Below are 16,859 nucleotides of genomic sequence, written 5' to 3' on the forward strand. Positions count from 1 at the left end.
GGAATAATACGGCTAGGTTACAGGAGGGCATAGAGGCCCTGGCGCAGGCGGTGGAACAGCTGACGGTGGGACAAAAAGAACTAGTGGAGCAGGTTCAAAGGAACACTCCGGTACTAGGAGGGTTAAAAGCGACACAAAACGACATTAAAAATGACTTAATAGCGACACAGAGGCAATGTCAGATGGTACGTGAGGGACTGACAATGAGGTTGGACGAGGTGACAGAAGTAATGGAGACGAAGGACCGGGAGGTGAGGACGCACATAGAAACGGTCAAGGTAGCCTTAGAGGACGAGATAGAGGAGACGCACCGGGAAATAAAAGAGGTGAAGCAAAAGTTAAAGGAGGTGGAAGAGGGGGTGAGTGAAATTAAGAAGAGACGGACGGAAACTAAGAGAGAAATACAGGAGGAGGTGATGGAATATGTGCAAGGTCGGTGCTCAACTCATAATGTTGTGCTCACTAACCAAATAAAGAGTTTGCAGGTGGTGAAGGAGGTGCAGAGACGAGGTGCCAAGGTGAGTGGCGATATATTCGGAAATGCATATGATGTGAGGGGAGCTTCAGTCGGCTTGGGGATTGATTTGAATCCAGGTGTTCGTGAGAGGCCGTTGGTGAAGTGTGCGACAGGTACGGTGTGCGAAGGAGGAGATGTGCGAGAATGTCTGACTCTGGGGTGTGTGAGGAAAAAGTGCGCGCCGAGGAGTGAGTGTGCTGTCGAGAGTGAGTCGGTCGTAGCGCGTGTGCGAGGGAGCACATGGAAGCGCGTAGTGGGGAGTGTTACAGAGGATGTAACGAGAGAGTGCACACCTGTGGTGAGTGTTACGGAGGAAGTAACGGGAGAGTGTGCGCAAGAGGATGCGCGAGAAAGGTGTGTAACAGAGGAGTGCATGAGGAAAGAGTGGACTGTCAAAAGTAAGGGAGAAAGCACACCGGTGGTGAGTGTTACGGAGGAAGTAACGGGAGAGTGTGCGCAAGAGGATGCGCGAGGAAGGTGTGTAACAGAGGAGTGCATGAGGAAAGAGTGCGCTGTCAAGAGTGGTGGTGAGAGTAGTGAGAGTGACACGGAGCGTGAGTTGGTTGTGGCAGGTAAGAGAGGATGTACACCTGGAATGGAAGGATGCACACCTGGAATGGTAGAGCGTGTGTGGGAATACACACTTGAGTTAGTAGTGAGGCACGTGGTTGGGTGTGCAAGTGAGAGCACACCTGTGATTGTCACAGAGGAGGTGACCGAGGAGGGGGCGCGAAGGTGTGTTGGTGAGGTGTGCGAACGACGAATGTGTGCAAAGGTGTGCGGTGGTCAGGTGTGTGACCAAGTCTGTGAGCGAAAGAACGAGTGCAATAGCGAAGTATGCGGGGTGTACGGGCGGCGTTGGAGCACCGAGCTCGGTGAGGGTGAAAGGGGTAGCGTATGCGTGTGAGCATGCAGGTGAAGCATCGACGGTAACCGGGTTAGCGGTTAGAGCGACTTATAGCCGAATCGGGCCCTGGGTCCGCGCCGGGCAGCTTCGCGTGCCGCGAGGACCAGCGGGGATCCGAACCACGGCGGTTTCGAAAGAACCGCCGTGCGAGATCCACGCCGGGCCGCGCTTTGAACGGCCGCGTCCGTGCTCCACTAGGCGCAGCGGGCAGCCCGATAGGAAGGGTCGTCATGGCGACCCCCTTTTGTTGAGGCGTTCCGATAGGTCGAGATCGGGCCATTGGACGGCTCTGTGCCGAGGTGGTGCGTGGGATCTCGGCCCGGGTAAACCTCCTTCCCTGCACCGAATGCCGGACGTATCCAGCCGCTGGCACCAAGCAACCCGCATTCATTGCTCGGCTTTACGAAGCCGAGCTTTAGAAGTGAATTGGCGCACCGAGAGGCACTAGTGAGAAGACTGATGACGAGGATAGTGGATTGGACCCGAAATTGCAAAGCAAAATTTGATGATTGGTAGAATGATTGGCAGTAATGATTGGCAGATGATGGGTAGTGATTGGCAAATTTTTGATTGACTGGAATTTGGTGAGCAAAATTGGTAGTGGGAGATGCCCGATGTGGTGGGATGGCAACTCTGTCATCCCTCACAGCGGGGGCAAAGGAGCACTAGATTTATGGGGTTTATGGCAGTGAAAACTAGCCCGGGAGGGTTAGGATATAATGATAGGGACCGAGAAGATGACCTTAGGTAACGTTAAGATTAGGTAGTGACAATGATACCTGTAGTGGGGATGCAGGTAGATTAGTTTGGATGACAATGACGTGGTATGTGCTTAGTTTAAAGGGAAGACGGGGAGCACTAAGTTAGCAGGGCACCAGGTAGATTAGATGATGCCGTGTGTATGGTGAACAGGTGTGATTGCACAGGTGTGCAACTGAACAGGTGTCTGGAGCAGTGTTTGAGTGAGTGATGGTGATGTGTATTGTGCTGACCAAATGGTCCAGGAAGGAAGGAGGGTGCAGGTGGCACCAGGTAAGATTGCACAGGTGTGCAACAACAGGTGTATGGAGAATGGTTGTATGGAATAAATGGTAGTGTGGAATATCTGGAGTATTGGAATGGATGGTCGTGGAGTGAGTATGGTGGAAACTATGGAGTGGAGTGGATGGTGCGAAGGTGTGAATGGGGGAAGAGTGGACCCCCATCACGAATACCCGGGGCGGGTAGTGTAAGTGTGAGGTAGAGGGTACAGGTAAATTGTGGTTGGATATTGGCATCTGTGGTGCGGGTGAAAGAATGGTATTTGGATGGGTGCATTAGTGTTGTGGAAATGGCTGGGCGTGTAGCCTGTTAGTGTGTGTAGTTGGTTTGGCCACTCCACCACTGTGAGGATGTCGGCCAGGTGAGGCCGCAGGTGGGCTCTGGGAGCCGGTAGAGTTGTTGTGGATGGGGCCCGAGGATCCGGAGGACGGACCCGGGTAGCCCAGTGCCAGAGGGCACCGAGGGGTGACAGAGCCAGGAGGGGCCTTCCCCAATTAGATAGGTTAGGGTGAGGAGCTAGGTAAGCTCGGGTGGCAACTGCAGTGGTGGAGGTGTGCAGGTGGGTAGACCTGCTGGGAGAGCTACACGCCCCAGTCCTGAAATTGTGCAAGGGCACAGGGAGTTGAATCGGGGGAGTGAGACCCCAAATTGAGAAGCACCACAGTTTGGTCAATGGGAATTGGTTTTTAGAACCCACAGTGTAAGTTGGCCAATGGATTGGCAGGGAAAGACCCCGGGTAGTGTAAAGTGTGTTAAAGTCATTTAGAGGATAGTTAGGATTGGAGTCTCCTCGCACCATCTGCATCCACTCACCTGGGATGACGTACCTCCACACCATGCCATGGTTTGTTGTTTTTATTATTTTTGATGCAAATGTTTGGAATGTGAGACGCATCATGACGTGGGTGTGACATTGTGCTTGATGTTCCATCTCTTCCTCCTTATGAGGATTGATGATGAATAGGGTGATGGCAAATTTTGGATAGAGGGATTGTGGTGACGTATTTGGTATAGAAGAGATATGGGGAGACGTGACAGTAGTGACGAATTTGTAAATGTGTAGATGTTGTAAATATAGGGTAAGGGCAAGGGTAGAGTAGGTGACAGGGGGGGTGATGTACGGTAGGGACGAGCTTTCTCACTTCGCTCTCCGTACGCACTTCGCCTTGCATTGCCTTGTTTGATGTGTACCCTTGTGACCTTACCCCTCGCTCATCTGTCTTGTCCCCCTTTTGTCTCCCACATGAGGACCCGTGCGCCACTGGGCGCCGAGGGGAGCGTGCGTGAGTCCACCATTGTGCGCCCGGAACTCCCAGAACCAGCTGTCTGCATCGATGCACCACCTTATGGACCACATGTCTGTGGCCGAGCACCACTTATGGACCCCATGGGTTGGGGCATGGCCCCTCTGCTGGAACCGGCCATGAAGGCCCGAGATCTTGCTGGCGGACCTTGGCCACAGGGCACCGATGCCCCACAGGTGAACCACACTAGTCAGCCCCTGTGGGCCATAAATAAATAAAAATGGACACGTTGGGTGCATTTTATTAATGCAAATAGGCCGCCAGCAAAGGAAGATGACAACACCAGGAAAATAATAATAGCCAGCAGAGGGAGCCGAAGAGCAAGAGACCACCTGCAGGGTTAGGGGTTGTTGTTTTTATTTTCATGACCAGTGATGACTGTGCACCGATTAGTGCTTGAGGGTGTGTTGGTGCGTTGTGGGTGCTTCATGGTGCGTCGATGCAGAGCAGACTGTCCCCCCCCCCCCCCCCCCCCCAGAAAGAACAATCACAGGTCCTGGGTTGCGTTTTGTAAATAAAGTAACGTCAGTGTAAATAATGCTCCCCACCGTCAGTGTATAGTTTGAAGACCATTCCGCAATTCGGTTATCTGTGGGCGTGAGTCTGTTAGGTAGGGTGCAATGGAGCAGCGGGACATATTTATTTATGTTTTAAAACTGTCGCACTCAGGGTCAGGTTAAAAGTAGAGGGAACTACACCTACGTGTCACACTAAATTAAAGTTATAGGCCCGGGAGGTGCCTAAGAGGAGGAGGGTGCAGTGTTGCGGAAATGAGGATTGTGTTTTTTTATTGTGTTGTATTGTATAGTAAATTGTTGTAAATATCACCCTCTGTAAAATGTAATGATTCCTTGTAAATACCTCCGTAGTGTAAAGGTCAAAGGGCGTCCCATAATTAGTCCATAAAGCATACACGTTAGCCAATCATAGAATACCCCTGTTCAATAGTTATATCTTATTATGTGTATTAGGGTAAGGCCTTGTCTTCCATTAAGATGACACTCCATTGCACTGCATTAAATAAGAGTAGATCCCCTTTCATCATTGCCAAGCCTCGATTGCACATTACATCCCCTCCAAAACCACCATTGAACATGTGCTCGGGTCGGGGAAGAAAGGCGTGCCTGCCCGTCGTCATCAAGGGCGGAGCCAGAGGGTCGCGCGACTAACCAGGGCCGAGGTGAGCACACCGATGGGCGTGTCCTGAAGGCCGGCGGCTTAATCGCCGGAGGCGCTATAAAGGCACGCGCGCAAGAAGTTGTCGGTGGTCAGTGGTTGCGTTGAGTGGGCGGTGGAGAGAAGTGCGCCAAGGAGTGATGAGAAGGAGGCCAAGTGAGAAGTGCAAAGAAAGGGTTGCGAGAAGTGCGAAACCAGAAGTGCGCCAGAGACGGAGGAGGAGGCCAAGTCCAGAAGTGCAAAGAAAGAGTTCTGCAGAGAGCCGCTTCAACCAGCCGCGTGAAGCCCTGACGGGGCAGTGAGTGACCCTGCCGGTGTGCGGTGTAAAGGCTAAAGCCGAATACAAGGAGCTGCCGGCTCCTCGCTTCCCGCCCGGAGTGGACCTGCTCGTTGTGCCCTGTGATTCCACCTGCTCATCCCTCCAAACGATTCCTGCCTTTCCATCCTTCTTGTGTACGTGAGTTTGTTTTGTTTGTTCTGTCCTGGGTATTAATTAAGCCTGTTTAGATAAGCTAGCGATTTTCACTGTGTCTCTAATATCTTCTGTATATTATTTTCTTATCTTTCCTTCTCCTTGGTTTTTTTGAGCCTGTAAATAGCAAATAAATTATATTCGTATTTCCAACCTTTTTGTCTGCTTCTTCTTCACATCCGTGTCGCCTTAGTCTTTTCCCAATTGAATATCTGTGGCGCGATCCGGCCAACGTTCGGGAATCGGGTTAGTCGGGGTAACTGTACGACTGCGGGGCCATCCGCTCGGCAAACACAACATCTTATCCGCGGGCCGTAACAATACATACCAAGTGTAGTGATCCAATATCCATAGCCATGCCATTTAGTTATCACTGGTCCTTGCTCAGCCTTCCACACCAAGAGCCCAGCGCCACTAGCAAAGTCACTGATCAAGTCTTTGAAGTCCAGCTTTCTAGCCAACTGACTTTCAATGGACAGCATGGCAAGACTGCAAAGCCTGGTTAATAATTTAATATTGAGAATTTTTACCTAATGTTCTAATAATTTTTAGGGCCCCTGTCAGTGCAGGGCAGTAGAGGAAAAATGTTGTTCCTGGACCACCCTCATTTCTCCATTCACTTACATGTAAATTTTCCTCTCACCCTCATTTTTCTTCATTCCCTTAACACCTCTATTCTTACCCCCCTTGGCCTTATGGACCTTTTACTCTTACTATCAATGTTGTTCATTAGACCACTCAAACAACGATCCTACAAATATTTGTTCATGCGTCGGAAATAATTTAATTTTCTTACCACCCCCATCACCATCTAAAAAATTAACAAAGAAGATGTTTGAGTTTGGTTCTTTATCAAGATATTTTAACTGAGCTAAGATAAAATGATAAACCTCCCTCAATGTTCTTGTTTGAGCGCCTCTAGTGCCACACACCATTTTAAAATTAAAGTATATATTTTCCTGACAACCATCAAAGTTTCCCATCCACTCAAAAATATTTCCATCTTTTTCACCCAACTCACCGGTATTTAAATTCATTCTCTTATTTGTTTTGTGAACTTTTTTACCAGTTGCCTTTTCAATTTTACCTATTTGATATTTTTCACATTCATTATGTTTTCCATTTATATACCAAGGTTGGTTTCTTCTCCACTCTTTGGTTTGGTTGATACTTGGTTCTATCATTTATATATTCATAAAAAAAGGTGGCGGTAGCCCGTTAAAATCCCTAACCCCCCTTTTTATCTTCTCACTTATATATATTTTAACACTTATAACCATAAGGGAGACTATCAATTCCATTTTCTAAAATAAACCTCTTATCATCAAAAGCCCCCAATGCTTTCTTATTCACCTCTTCTGAATATAATTGATGTTTATAACTTCTTATTGTATTCATTTTCCTAAACTCCTCTTTCTTTAAAGTTAAACAATTATAATAATTTTCAAAGTTTATTGTTTCTTTAATAACATTTTTCTTTATTCCTTTCAACTTTTTATCACTCTTTTCAATATTATTATCAATATATTTATAAGCATAAACCTTAGACCTCAATCCCACAAATTCACTCATAACATTTCCTCCTAATTCATCCTTGAACTTTCCAATCACCTTTTTATTTTTAGAAGAGAACAACCCACTCTCTAGACTATAATTACTAGTGTCATAGATATTAATGTCCCCTTTCATGTCTGAATAAACATCGTCAATATTAATTTTCAAAATAAAACTATCTGTATCCATATAAAGTAGATTAACATCATTTTGATATTTCTTCCTCAAGTTATTGTAAAAGTAATCATACATTAATGACTTTGATAAATCAAGAATTGATGTTCCAATATAAATAGGTTTGTCCATTTCAATACTCTCTTTAATCAAATGGATCGCACAAAAGTTCTCAGGAAAGACCTCAGCTCTAGTAAAACTCGGTCTATTAATTAATTTTGATGCTTGTTCCCAAGATGTTGCGAGTCTGATATTTTGTCTTTTCCTCACATTCTCCATGGTCTTACCAAAGACCACATTATTCATCAATTTATAAAAGTCTTTCTCAAAATCTGTTTTTGACTCTGTTCTTCTTTGTGTGTTAAAATCAATGTACCCCTTTAGCCAATGACTTTGATTGAACTTTAGGACCCTATGGATCTTCTCTACTCTTAGACCTTTTGATAAATATTGTCACAAATTTCTTTGGTGTAGAACATAATTTTTCTTGTTATATAATGTAGTAAGTAATTTTTCTGTTGATTCACCTATATCAAACGATCGTTGATAATCACTCAACCATTCTTTCTTTGGACTCTTTCTCACAAGCCAATGGAAGATCTTTATGTTTATTATGAAGTTCTTTGGGATATTTAAAATCGACCTCAAAATAATAACCAACCTTTGAATCATCCAATTCTTTTTGTGTAGAGATACATACATCTTGTAAAACCTTTTTGTAGTCTTTTTCCTTTACCCATCTAAGTTTTCCATAAGGAAGAGCCTGAGACATTGCCCAGCCATACAGGTTGTTCGCATCATAGTACATCAAGTAAGAACTCTCTTTCATTGAATCATAATTTGGAAGATATTTGTTATTTGCTCTTGCATATCTGCTCGAGCAGACTTGTGAAATTCCTCCTCTTTTAGCCTTTTCAATCATCAAAAGCATATCAACATCGGTTATCAAATCCAAACCTAGTTTTGTCATTTTCAACATCGCACTCCAAGCCAATCCAGGCGCTGTGTAATAGTGAACAGGATCCAATCCATATCCAGCACGACAAACAGATCTAAAAACCTCAAACACATCAGCCAATAAAAGCACATCAGTTTTGAGATACAAATCATGATACTCACCAAGATTCTTGATGTTATATTTTTCCCAAACATTTTGTGCGTGTACATAATCTTTATCAGGTATATGACTGTTATTTAATTTGTTATAGAAATTTTCTTTTGAAGGAATTTGTGTTTCATTGAATCTCTCAAATGAGCCCATATAGTCATAGGGATAAATTCCCTTTTGTGTTCGTAAATCTTTGTCTGAAAAATACTCAGAAAGACATGGAAACTCTTTTAGATTTTGAACCAAGTTAGCCAATGGACTTGCCATGAATTCAAATGTATCAAGAAATCTGATATGAGTTATAGGAGATGTATGAATTGTTTTTGTGAATGAAATGTATTTCTGATCCGTGTTTGGTATTGCTGAAATGTCTCCAGATGTCTTTGAAAGTTCATTAATAAATAGATGCGTATCATAATGAGCATTGTTATGAAGAAAGACAGGAATGAAAGAGGGGAGTTTATAATTAATATTACAACTTTGATGAGCCATACCTCTATATTTACCAGTGAGATGACAATGATCTCTAACCTTTAGGCCTCCACCAATTTTTTCCTCACAAATATGACAGACATTGTTTTTTCTAAATTCCCTTTTCTCTTCACTCGTCAAGGACATTGGTTTATTGGTTTCTCTCATTATCTTGGTTAATCGAACACAGTCTTTTTCTAGTCGTTTCACAAACTCCTCTGGGGCATTTGAGCCTCTATACTCCTCTAACTTGTTATATTCATCACCAACGGATGATTTGATATAATAACAAAAAAAGTGGGCGGAGCTTAGCAAAAGTGGGCGGAGCTTAGCAAAAAAGTGGGCAGAGCCTACCAAAATGGTGTGTGGCACTGGAGGTGCTCAAACAAGAACATTGAGGGAGGTTTATCATTTTATCTTAGCTCAGTTAAAATATCTTGAAAAAGAACCAAACTCAAACATCTTCTTTGTTAATTTATTAGATGGTGATGGGAGTGGAAAGAAAATTAAATTATTTCCTATGCATAAACAAATATTTGTAGGATCGTTGTTTGAGTGGTCTAATGAACAACATTGATAGTATAGTAAGAGTAAAAGGTCCATAAGGCCAAGGGGGGTAGGAATAGAGGTGTTAAGGGGAAATGAAGAAAATGAGGGTGAGAGGAAAATTTACATGTAAGTGAATGGAGAAATGAGGGTGGTCCAGGAACAACATTTTTCCTCTACTCAGGGCCCTTGGAATCATCCTAACTTTTCCTCCCCTTACAGCGCCCCTGCCAGCCGGTATAAAAGACATGTTGACAACTTCAGCTACTAGGATTTTCACTTGGTTTGTAAATACTGTATGTTGATATTGTACTTAGGATTTCACTTGGTTTGTAAATATTGTATGTTGATATTGTACTTAGGATTTTCGCTTGGCTGTCGATACAGTATGTCGATATTGTATACTATTCATGCTGGTGTATTTGGTGTGTTTTTATGACGTTTTCTTTGTACATCTCTACTGTACCAGGATTTTCACTTAGGACTTTGATTTAGGATTTTGTTGTGTATCTGGCGGTGTGCTCTTCCTGATTTGCAGTGTTTTCCTCTTGGTTTGATAAGGGTTTATTGTTTCTTGCTGTGCACTTCTTGTAAACTAAAGTGATATCTTCCTCGGGAATTAAAATTTGTCAATCCTTCTTCTGACAAAAGGTTTGGACATTGAATTCTTGATTCATCAATTACATACTGTCCAAAATTCCACAACAACAGGAAGGGGAGATGAGAGAAATCTATTCAGGGCCACACGTTGACTACGACCAGAGAGGAAGTCCGCAAGCCATGCATGGAGATTTCCATGGATACCATAGGAGGAGAGTTTGGTGAGCAGAGCAGGGTGCCAGACCGTATCGAAGGCACGTGATATGTCAAGGGAGACAGCTCTGATTTCCTGTTTGGCATTGAGGACCTCCATCCATTGTTGAGACAGCAGAAGCAGCATGTCCAGAGTAGAGTGACCTGGTCTGAATCCAAATTGATGATCAGAGATCAAGCCATTGGACAAGAGGAAAGATTTGATATCCGAAGGAATGATGGATTCCATGATATTGTTTTGTAATAACATTAATATTATGCTTTTGTTATTAGAAGCGTTTTTGGAAAAACGCCACAATAAAGCTATCTTAACATGGATATACACCTCAACACGCATCCCCATTGGCGGGGAAAACCCCCTTGGGAAGAGGGGCAACTGAATTCGCTACAACTTTCATCTTGTGACCTTTAGTCCCCCTGTCAAGTTTGATTGAGATTGGATAAGTTACGATCAAAAGTATTGCGGTCAATCATCAGACAGACAGACACCAAATTTCGTATTTTAGTTTGATTTGTTCTCCGCTCACGTTGCTCTACCTCCAACCTCCTCACTTCAAGTTTATTCATTTTCATTACCGAGTGTAAGTTCAATCAAATGTAACAATATTATCCTTCCATTCCAAACGCTTCCCCTTCTTTCCTTCCTTCCCATCTTCACATTGGTAATTTCCCATGACAGGTGGCAAACCTTTGTCAATCTTCAGGTGATAAAAACTTCTTGTTTGAATTGTCCGCTGATGTACACAAGCAGTGGCCTTGATAAAGTTTACTCTTCCTCTAATCTAGACTGTGTTTTCTTTCCCAGGTTGGTCTATTTCCACCTCTCTAAAGCATTGTTTGGGAGTCTACATGTAAAGGCTCACCCCCTGACCCAAGAAAATGCCGAAGAGACAGTGTCTACAAAGAGGCACCTTGTGTACAGGTAGCGGACAAAAAAAAATGGAAACAAGTAAAGATACATTCAAAGTACACCGCGCCCATGCCAAATAATTAAATATCCTCTAGTGCGTCAATGCCGCGGCGCCCCTGGCACCAGGCAATACCGCCGTGCAGGTCATAGAGACTGTATTTCAAGAGAGTGGTGCACAATATTAGATTGATTAATTGCATAATTAAAATCAGTAAAAGATTAGCAAAAAATATTTTCTTAATCAATTGACTGATAGCATAACTAAACCACTAGTGCTTCATCCGAAGATGTAACTTTAAAAAATTTAATTAAACAAGTCATTAATAAAAAATTAAATAATTAATTGATTAATCAATAAATATAATTAATCGATTAAATGATTAATCAACAAATCAAAAATATCCTTGATAGCCACATCACTTGGTCACTGTCATGTCCAAATATTAGCTTCCCAGCTCAAAAGGTGCCTGAGATATTGGCCAAATGAGAAAGAAAATAAATAAATGATTAATAATGAAAATAAATAAATAATAATCATTAAAAAATTAAATTATTAATCAATTCGGTTATAGAACACATAAACCACCACCATTTCATGAGAATGTGTAACTTCAAAAAAAAAATTTTTTTGTCATTCATCGAATAATTAAATAATTAATTGATTAATTAATAAATCAAAAATAGCCTTTGTAGCCAAATCACCTGGTCATTGACATATCCAAATATCAGCTTCCTAACTCAAAAGGTGCCTGAGTTAATGGTCAGAAGAGAAAGGAAATTTGATTAATTAAATAAGTACTTAATTAATCGCTAATAATTAAATAACTCCTCAATTAATTGATTAATCAAAAAACAAAAAATATCGTTTTTGACAAAGGACTTGCTCACTATTGTGCCGAAATTTCAGCTTCCAAGCTCAAAGGATGGCTGAGATATCGCCTGGACAAACAAACAAACAAGAAAGAAAGAAAGAAAGCAAGAAAACAACCAGAGTGAAAACTGAGTACTCCCTTTCAGCGTGCGTCACTGCCGAGCCCCCTTCGGTGCCCGGCAATGACGGTATGCAGCGCCTGGAGATGGCATAGGAAAGGAGCGGTGTACAACACCAGAGTACACTGGCCGTACAACTTGTATGCAAAGTATGGAGTTTCCACATGTACGTGACCGGCGCATGAAATCTGCAAGTCTCTTCCTGGCATTCCTCGTTGTGTGGCCTGAGTCTGGTTTTAAGAACCAGCATGGCCGGAAGAGAAGACCTCGATGACTTCGAACACGGTGTAATTTCTGGTGTGTGTTTGGCAGGCACTTCAGTGACAAAGGCCTGCGGAAAGTGCGAACGTGTTATGAGGAAATATCTTGAAGGTGATGCCAGACGAGGAAAAAGAAGGAAGGGCGTCTTCCTCGGAGAAAAAGTGGACACAAGTGCATAGACTAGCACAGTGCATAGACTAGCACAGTGCATAGACTAGCACAAGTGCATAGACTAGCACAAGTGCATAGACTAGCACAAGTGCATAGACTAGCACAGTGCATAGACTAGCACAAGTGCATACTCCCCTAGCATTATGCACGGGCATTAGTCTGGACTGTTGGGTGAAACAGGATGGCAATGGCAGACGAACTGTGATGTCAACTGGAACTCTTTATCAGCAAACAAACTTCCAAGGCTTCTTGACCTCGAGTCACTGATAAACCACATCCCCTTAAAAGAAATCTCTGGTGATTTCTCAAGAAATCTAATGAGGATCATATCGATTCTCATGACAGTTTTATGTCGAGGAGACCATTTGTCATTGTAGACCCGTTCACCCGTTTGTGGGGACCATGAATCCCTGTGACATACCCCGGAAGACGACCGCAGCTCCATTGCTCAATGTCGTGAAGGCGTTGGGAGGATCTCCTTGGCAAAGGTCTGTATCTAAGATTGGAATGGTGAAGGGCTGGATTAGAAACGAACATATAGTATGGCATATGCTAAATGTTAAAATTGTATACTGCAAATACTGCAATGTGCTGTTCAATTCAAGAAGTGAAGGTAATTGCGACACAGATTCAGATCTCAAAATTATGAATAAACAAGAGCACAAACTTGAGGTTGTATCTCAAAATAAAACCTCAGATATAAGACATTGTTCTGATTAAAGAGTGGAAGTGGACTAAAGAGATCATAGACCATGATAGCTGCACAAGAGAGTTAATTTTGTTACTTTCCCAAGAGTTAATTTTGTTACTTTCCCAAGAGTTCATTTTGTTACTTTCCCAAGAGTTCATTTTGTTACTTTCCCAAGAGTTCATTTTGTTACTTTCCCAATAGTTCCTTTTGTTACTTTCCCAAGTAATGGTACCAGGGGACTTTTGTTACTTTCTGTGTTGATTGCTTTTGTACCAATCAACACAGGTTTCCCAAGTTCATTTTGTTACTTTCCCAAGAGTTCATTTTGTTACTTTCCCAAGAGTTCATTTTGTTACTTTCCCAAGAGTTCATTTTGTTACTTTCCCAATAGTTCCTTTTGTTACTTTCCCAAGTAATGGTACCAGGGGACTTTTGTTACTTTCTGTGTTGATTGCTCTTGTACCAATCAACACAGGTTTCCCAAGTTCATTTTGTTACTTTCCCAAGAGTTCATTTTGTTACTTTCCCAAGAGTTCATTTTGTTACTTTCCCAAGAGTTAATTTTGTTACTTTCCCAAGAGTTAATTTTGTTACTTTCCCAAGAGTTCATTTTGTTACTTTCCCAAGATTTCATTTTGTTACTTTCCCAAGAGTTCATTTTGTTACTTTCCCAAGAGTTCATTTTGTTACTTTCCCAATAGTTCATTTTGTTACTTTCCCAAGATTTCATTTTGTTACTTTCCCAAGAGTTCATTTTGTTACTTTCCCAAGAGTTCATTTTGTTACTTTCCCAAGAGTTAATTTTGTTACTTTCCCAAGAGTTCATTTTGTTACTTTCCCAAGAGTTCATTTTGTTACTTTCCCAAGATTTCATTTTGTTACTTTCCCAAGAGTTCATTTTGTTACTTTCCCAAGAGTTCATTTTGTTACTTTCCCAAGAGTTCATTTTGTTACTTTCCCAAGAGTTCATTTTGTTACTTTCCCAAGAGTTCATTTTGTTACTTTCCCAAGAGTTCATTTTGTTACTTTCCCAAGAGTTCATTTTGTTACTTTCCCAATAGTTCCTTTTGTTACTTTCCCAAGTAATGGTACCAGGGGACTTTTGTTACTTTCTGTGTTGATTGCTCTTGTACCAATCAACACAGGTTTCCCAAGTTCATTTTGTTACTTTCCAAATACTTAATTTTGTTACTTTCCCAATAGTTCATTTTGTTACTTTCCCAATCGTTCATTTTGTTGCTTTCCCAAGATTTCATTTTGTTACTTTCCCAATAGTTCATTTTGTTACTTTCCCAAGAGGTCATTTTGTTACTTTCCCAAGAGGTCATTTTGTTACTTTCCCAAGAGTTCATTTTGTTACTTTCCCAAGAGGTCATTTTGTTACTTTCCCAAGAGTTAATTTTGTTACTTTCCCAAGAGTTCATTTTGTTACTTTCCCAATAGTTCATTTTGTTACTTTCCCAATCGTTCATTTTGTTGCTTTCCCAAGATTTCATTTTGTTACTTTCCCAATAGTTCATTTTGTTACTTTCCCAATCGTTCATTTTGTTGCTTTCCCAAGATTTCATTTTGTTACTTTCCCAAGAGGTCATTTTGTTACTTTCCCAAGAGTTCATTTTGTTGCTTTCCCAAGATTTCATTTTGTTACTTTCCCAAGAGTTCATTTTGTTGCTTTCCCAAGATTTCATTTTGTTACTTTCCCAATAGTTCATTTTGTTACTTTCCCAATCGTTCATTTTGTTGCTTTCCCAAGATTTCATTTTGTTACTTTCCCAATAGTTCATTTTGTTACTTTCCCAATCGTTCATTTTGTTGCTTTCCCAAGATTTCATTTTGTTACTTTCCCAAGATTTCATTTTGTTACTTTCCCAAGAGTTCATTTTGTTACTTTCCCAAGATTTCATTTTGTTACTTTCCCAATAGTTCATTTTGTTACTTTCCCAAGAGGTCATTTTGTTACTTTCCCAAGATTTCATTTTGTTACTTTCCCAAGAGTTAATTTTGTTGCTTTCCCAAGAGGTCATTTTGTTACTTTCCCAAGATTTCATTTTGTTACTTTCCCAAGAGTTAATTTTGTTACTTTCCCAAGATTTCATTTTGTTACTTTCCCAAGAGTTAATTTTGTTACTTTCCCAAGATTTCATTTTGTTGCTTTCCCAAGAGGTCATTTTGTTACTTTCCCAAGATTTCATTTTGTTACTTTCCCAAGAGTTAATTTTGTTACTTTCCCAAGAGTTAATTTTGTTACTTTCCCAAGATTTCATTTTGTTGCTTTCCCAAGAGGTCATTTTGTTACTTTCCCAAGATTTCATTTTGTTACTTTCCCAAGATTTCATTTTGTTACTTTCCCAAGAGTTAATTTTGTTACTTTCCCAAGATTTCATTTTGTTGCTTTCCCAAGAGGTCATTTTGTTACTTTCCCAAGATTTCATTTTGTTACTTTCCCAAGAGTTAATTTTGTTACTTTCCCAAGATTTCATTTTGTTACTTTCCCAAGAGTTAATTTTGTTACTTTCCCAAGATTTCATTTTGTTGCTTTCCCAAGAGTTAATTTTGTTACTTTCCCAAGATTTCATTTTGTTACTTTCCCAAGAGTTAATTTTGTTACTTTCCCAAGAGTTAATTTTGTTACTTTCCCAAGATTTCATTTTGTTACTTCCCAAGATTTCATTTTGTTACTTTCCCAAGAGGTCATTTTGTTGCTTTCCCAAGAGTTAATTTTGTTACTTTCCCAAGATTTCATTTTGTTGCTTTCCCAAGATTTCATTTTGTTACTTTCCCAAGAGGTCATTTTGTTGCTTTCCCAAGAGGTCATTTTGTTGCTTTCCCAAGAGTTAATTTTGTTACTTTCCCAAGATTTCATTTTGTTGCTTTCCCAAGAGGTCATTTTGTTACTTTCCCAAGATTTCATTTTGTTACTTTCCCAAGAGTTAATTTTGTTACTTTCCCAAGATTTCATTTTGTTACTTTCCCAAGAGTTAATTTTGTTACTTTCCCAAGATTTCATTTTGTTACTTTCCCAAGAGTTAATTTTGTTACTTTCCCAAGATTTCATTTTGTTACTTTCCCAAGAGTTAATTTTGTTACTTTCCCAAGATTTCATTTTGTTACTTCCCAAGATTTCATTTTGTTACTTTCCCAAGATTTCATTTTGTTACTTTCCCAAGAGTTAATTTTGTTACTTTCCCAAGATTTCATTTTGTTACTTTCCCAAGAGTTAATTTTGTTACTTTCCCAAGATTTCATTTTGTTGCTTTCCCAAGAGGTCATTTTGTTACTTTCCCAAGATTTCATTTTGTTACTTTCCCAAGATTTCATTTTGTTACTTTCCCAAGATTTCATTTTGTTACTTTCCCAAGAGTTAATTTTGTTACTTTCCCAAGATTTCATTTTGTTACTTCCCAAGATTTCATTTTGTTACTTTCCCAAGATTTCATTTTGTTACTTTCCCAAGAGTTAATTTTGTTACTTTCCCAAGATTTCATTTTGTTACTTTCCCAAGAGTTAATTTTGTTACTTTCCCAAGATTTCATTTTGTTGCTTTCCCAAGAGGTCATTTTGTTACTTTCCCAAGATTTCATTTTGTTACTTTCCCAAGATTTCATTTTGTTACTTTCCCAAGAGTTAATTTTGTTACTTTCCCAAGATTTCATTTTCTTACTTTCCCAATAGTTCATTTTGTTACTTTCCCAAGATTTCATTTTGTAGTGAATTAGGGCATCTACCTGTTGTCACGGCCACGGACTACATGGA

General features: G+C 40.9%; 1 protein-coding gene across 2 annotated transcripts in view; it reads right to left on the bottom strand.

Annotated features, from left to right (window-relative positions):
• Positions 1 to 16,859, bottom strand: part of LOC137420882 (proteoglycan 4) — a 94,004-nt gene that overhangs the window by 36,919 nt on the left and 40,226 nt on the right. For both annotated transcript variants that reach the window (XM_068106368.2, XM_068106358.2), the window contains exon 5: positions 12,837 to 12,911. In XM_068106368.2, the coding sequence (XP_067962469.2) occupies positions 12,837 to 12,911 (75 nt within the window). The remainder of the gene's footprint in view (positions 1 to 12,836; positions 12,912 to 16,859) is intronic.

Source organism: Myxine glutinosa, chromosome 1, assembly GCF_964187855.1.
Source record: "Myxine glutinosa chromosome 1, kmMyxGlut1.1, whole genome shotgun sequence".
Classification (NCBI taxonomy): Eukaryota; Metazoa; Chordata; class Myxini; order Myxiniformes; family Myxinidae; genus Myxine; species Myxine glutinosa.